The following is a 4,421-nucleotide window of genomic DNA, read 5'->3' on the forward strand; positions in this document are numbered from 1 at the left end:
TTTTACCCTAAAAATCCACAGTAATACACTTGTACATCGAGAGGAGTGTGTGGTGAGAGACGGATTCGTCCCAAGAGGAGTAGCGTCGGTAGTAAAGCCTAGGGAGAGGTCGTAAATCCGAATAGTTGAGGAAGACACGGGCTAGAGACCAACACTTAGAGGGTGTAGAATAGGATTGCAAGAGTGTTGATTGTAAAGTTTTCGGTGAGCTAGAAAACCGAGTGTGAGGTGTATACGTTATTCGGGTGAGCGTTGAAAACCCGGTTGTGTAGTGGATTTCTCTCCGGGAGTGGGGAGCGGAGACGTAGGACGGAAGGTCCGAACTCCGTGATTATTTGCTTGTGTTTGAGTTTGCTTTGACGTTTTATTTGTGCTTAGTGTTCATTACATTTTTGTCATCATTGTCAATTGCTCTTTGTTTATATTATCCACTATCTTGTTTATATTACTTTCTGTTTATATCACCCTTAGTTTCATATCCTTGCATATTAGGTGTTGCATATCTAATTTGATAGGATATTTGTTAATAAGTTTTTAATTGGCATTAAATCGGATTAGATTAGCATAAACCCTATTCACCACCCTCTAGGATTCTTTCCTAGTGACATTAGGGTCTAACATCTTGTGCATGTAAATATGTGTGGCACGTCTAAATCACATTCTTATAGATCTGGTTATTATTTTTATCCACTTCTGACACGCAGAAATTCTCAATCTGGAGAACTGCTTCTGGGTCTATGAGCAGGGTGGCAGTTTCAACATATGCTAGCTTACACATTTGACAAGCTCAAAATATTCATCTTCAGGACGACCTACAAGGCCCTCCAGCCACTTAAGGACACATTAAACCACATAAAAAGAGTGGAAAAAAGAAGAGCATGGGCACAAAAAACTGGCATTACATTAGAACTTGCAATGAATATGTAGAATCCTTTGTTCCCATGAATTTCCTTTACATATGATAATAAAATTTTCCAGAGGAAACAGATCAGCCTAAATAGTTTGTGTAGTACTTCAGAAGCATCACAAATGCAGTAGTTTTCAATATTACAAATAAATAGGATAAAACTGTATAATGGTATTTTTGCTCACTCATTCAACTCAATCCTGAAGGGTGAAAGTAAAGGTACGTCATCAGTTTGTTCTACTTTATTTGCCCCAACGTCCCATGCTGATGAAAAACCTCGTGAATTAGATACCGGTTCATCGATATTTGCTGGTAATTTATCCACCAAATAGGGGGCAACATGCTTTTTCATGTCATCTCGTGAGATACCTAGATGCTTTCCTGGCACACTCAGATACTTAACTCGTCCAGCATCATCCAAGGTTTTCAAGCCTATCCAGTCCTCCATGTACAGAGCAGTCTGCAACATTTACGTGCACCTCAATTAGTACTGTGATGCCCCACTAATAGTCCCATATAGAAAAATTTAAAAAGTTTATAAGAGGGTTTAAATGATGGGTCTTGAGAGCCAAGTGCAATATTGGCTAGTCAATTTTGACAATGAATTGAGCCAAAGCATGTGTCACACTCTTGTGGGTTCTACGGCTTACATCGCACCAACATGCTAGCGGGCCCAGGGCGTGACAACTACAAATGGAGAACACTATTTCACAAATCTTTTAAACCTCATGAGATGTTTTTCCATTTTATTTAAATATATATATTTTTTTATTAGTCCCCTAAATCATTAATGTTTTGAAACAAGTCACACATCATTGGAAGTGCTATGGCAACCCCAACACCCCCTCCCCACGGGCCCTGCACCCTAAAAAAATTCATACCTGAAATGATTGAAATTGGTACTAGGTCCCCCAATTCGTAGAAGTTGTTTCGAATTAATCCTCCAATCAAGAGTCGCAAAAACAAGATATAAGAATGAATGACACTTAGTAGCAGTTTCTATGATTTGAGGTACTAATTTCAAAATACTAAAATTTAAGGGACTAGTGTCAAAAGAACCTAAATAAATAACAAGGAAAAGGAGTGACATCTTCGATGAAAAAAAAGGAAGAAGAAAAAATGATTAAATAATAGCAGTATCTGTAATATAAAGATGATTTTTTTTATTCCAAAGCAAAGATCTTTGAAAGGATATTGCTTTTATGTCAAAGCACAAGCGATTTCGAAGGCAATTGATCTTGTTTATTTCGACAGCAGGCTTTAACCAAAGTATAGTTCGGTGAAGGGGTTACTTGAGCCCGAGGGAAAAAAGGGGTTTAACCAAATTTACCTTCTTAAGTTTTAAAATTTTGAACTGTTTTGAACTTATGGAAACAGACCCTTCTAGCTCTATTTTACCGGATGACGTACGTGCTAGTTTATATGTCCATTGTTGGCAATAACAACATCTAAGTCTTATCTTTCGTATTTAATGGGAAGTTGCCAGAAAGTTCTGCATACGATGTAGCTCTAACACGACTGAATATCGTGCTAGTTTATATGTCCATTGTTGGCAATAACAACATCTAAGTCTTATCTTTCGTATTTAATGGAAGTTGCCAGAAAGTTCTGCATACGATGTAGCTCTAACACGACTGAATATCAAACTAAATACTTAAATGACTGATTGGCAGATGTTTCTGTTGAAGAAAGATTATAAAGATGACAGCTAATTTCCTTTGTTATTCAGTTTGTCCTTGATATAATTGTTAAATATGGTGATTATGTGAAAGTTTAACTTTAAAGGTAAGCAAATAAAGGTAGAATTTCTTAAAGACAAACATTGAGTTTCATTATGGCAAACTTGAGTTTAATATAGTAGCTTATATCGCGAGCTACAAATTTGATAGATGACTCAAGATTAAACCAACTACAGTAAGTCATGAACTGTCGGCTTTTAAGTATTAACATATTTTCTCTGAACAATAAGTAAGATGCTCCTTTTACTGATTCCTCAAGCAGTGTTTAATGATCTGAATTCTCTTAGTAATAAGTAACAAACATATAGGATGGACTAAGAAGACAGGTTTCACGAAATCCTTTAGTTACTCAAGCTTTTATCTAGTATCATGGAGTGATATATAAGGTCAAGTGATCCACTTTAGTTAATGGCTGGTCTAAATGCAACCATCTTGTATCCTTTCTCTACCATCTAAAAGAAAAACTTAAGACGTGAACGAAAAGTTCAAAGCAATGCAATATCACAATCAATGTGATGACAAATAGTAGAACAGAGTACAGCAGAAGGTTTAATTACATGCCTTTTAGACGAGTGCCACAAATGGAAGATTTCTTTGACTTACAATAGTCATTGGACGGAACCTCAGTGATTTATCTATGGTTTAGTAGTAGGGGCAGTTTATTAAGAATTCCCTCTAAATCAGACTATAAGAGGAGGTGGCTTCAAGTCTTATTTCTGTAAATAATGTTGGATGCTCTATTTGTGGAAGCATCTTCTCGAAAACATCAAGTCATATCCATAGTGTCACAGTGATCCGCGATATGGAGTCATTTAACATATGCTATGCAGTTATTCGTTTCAGAGCAAAATGACAAGCCTATCCCAAGAGATGTTATTACTGCATTTAGATGAATATCAAAGAAATATAGATAGTGTTAATCAAGTACCCAAGAAAAGCACTCATTGCAATATGTTAGCAATATAAAAATAATAAATAAACCCATGCCAACAATTGCAATGGAAAAAAAAAACCTGTTGCGTTGGGAGAACTGGGCTGAAGGTGCCGTCAGCATAATAACCGAACCATGATGTTTCTCGAGGAATCAATACTGTGTCATGCTCAAACTAATAAACAGTGCAGAACATTAGTCCCTTTAAGATAAATAAAGTTATTAGAAAAGGAACCCAGATTCTTATATAATAAAAAAGATCCAATATTGTGGATGATCCAATAAGTATCTGTTCATGTTTAATCAGAGCATCAAAATAAACACAATTTGTGTAGGAACTAACCATGATTAGGACCATGTTCTGTAAGCTACTTAGCCTTTCCTTATAAGTCGAGTTCCTCTTGTTAGCATATTCATTGTTAAGCTTGGGGAGAAATCTGCATCCTTCCATATATGCCGGTATATCCTAGAAACAAGGAAGTACATAATCACATCAATAAGATTAATCAATAGATACAAGACCAGTTGATAAAGCAACAGAGAATCAAGGCATGTTGGGAAAGCTGGTGCTATGTGATAGATATGACAAAATACAACTAAAGCTAACAATACTGGTCACATTGCGAATGTGCAGGTATTTTTGTGCAACAGCTGTTGCTTGCAGATTCCTTTTTCATTTAGTTTCTCAATAGAGGGAAAGAAGGATATAGACACAGCTGGCGATGAAGGAATTTATTATGGGATCTCATTTTTGAAATCTTCAAAGTGTCCGCCACCAGGGGCGGATTGCCATCTTTTTTTTTGGAGCTGAGGATTTTTTTTTGGGTTGGGTTGGGGGGGGGGG

At 36.5% G+C, this 4,421-nt stretch overlaps 1 protein-coding gene across 1 annotated transcript; it reads right to left on the reverse strand.

Annotated features, from left to right (window-relative positions):
* LOC109843387 (palmitoyl-protein thioesterase 1-like) lies at window positions 882-4,067 on the reverse strand. The gene is made up of 3 exons (XM_020412315.1): window positions 3,921-4,067; window positions 3,660-3,752; window positions 882-1,367 (listed from the first exon to the last, which is right to left on the reverse strand). Exons 1-3 carry the CDS (start codon window positions 4,026-4,028, stop codon window positions 1,089-1,091), a joined length of 480 nt encoding a protein of 159 aa, XP_020267904.1. The 5' UTR covers window positions 4,029-4,067; the 3' UTR covers window positions 882-1,088.

Source organism: Asparagus officinalis, chromosome 5 (assembly GCF_001876935.1).
Source record: "Asparagus officinalis chromosome 5, Aspof.V1, whole genome shotgun sequence".
NCBI lineage: Eukaryota > Viridiplantae > Streptophyta > Magnoliopsida > Asparagales > Asparagaceae > Asparagus > Asparagus officinalis.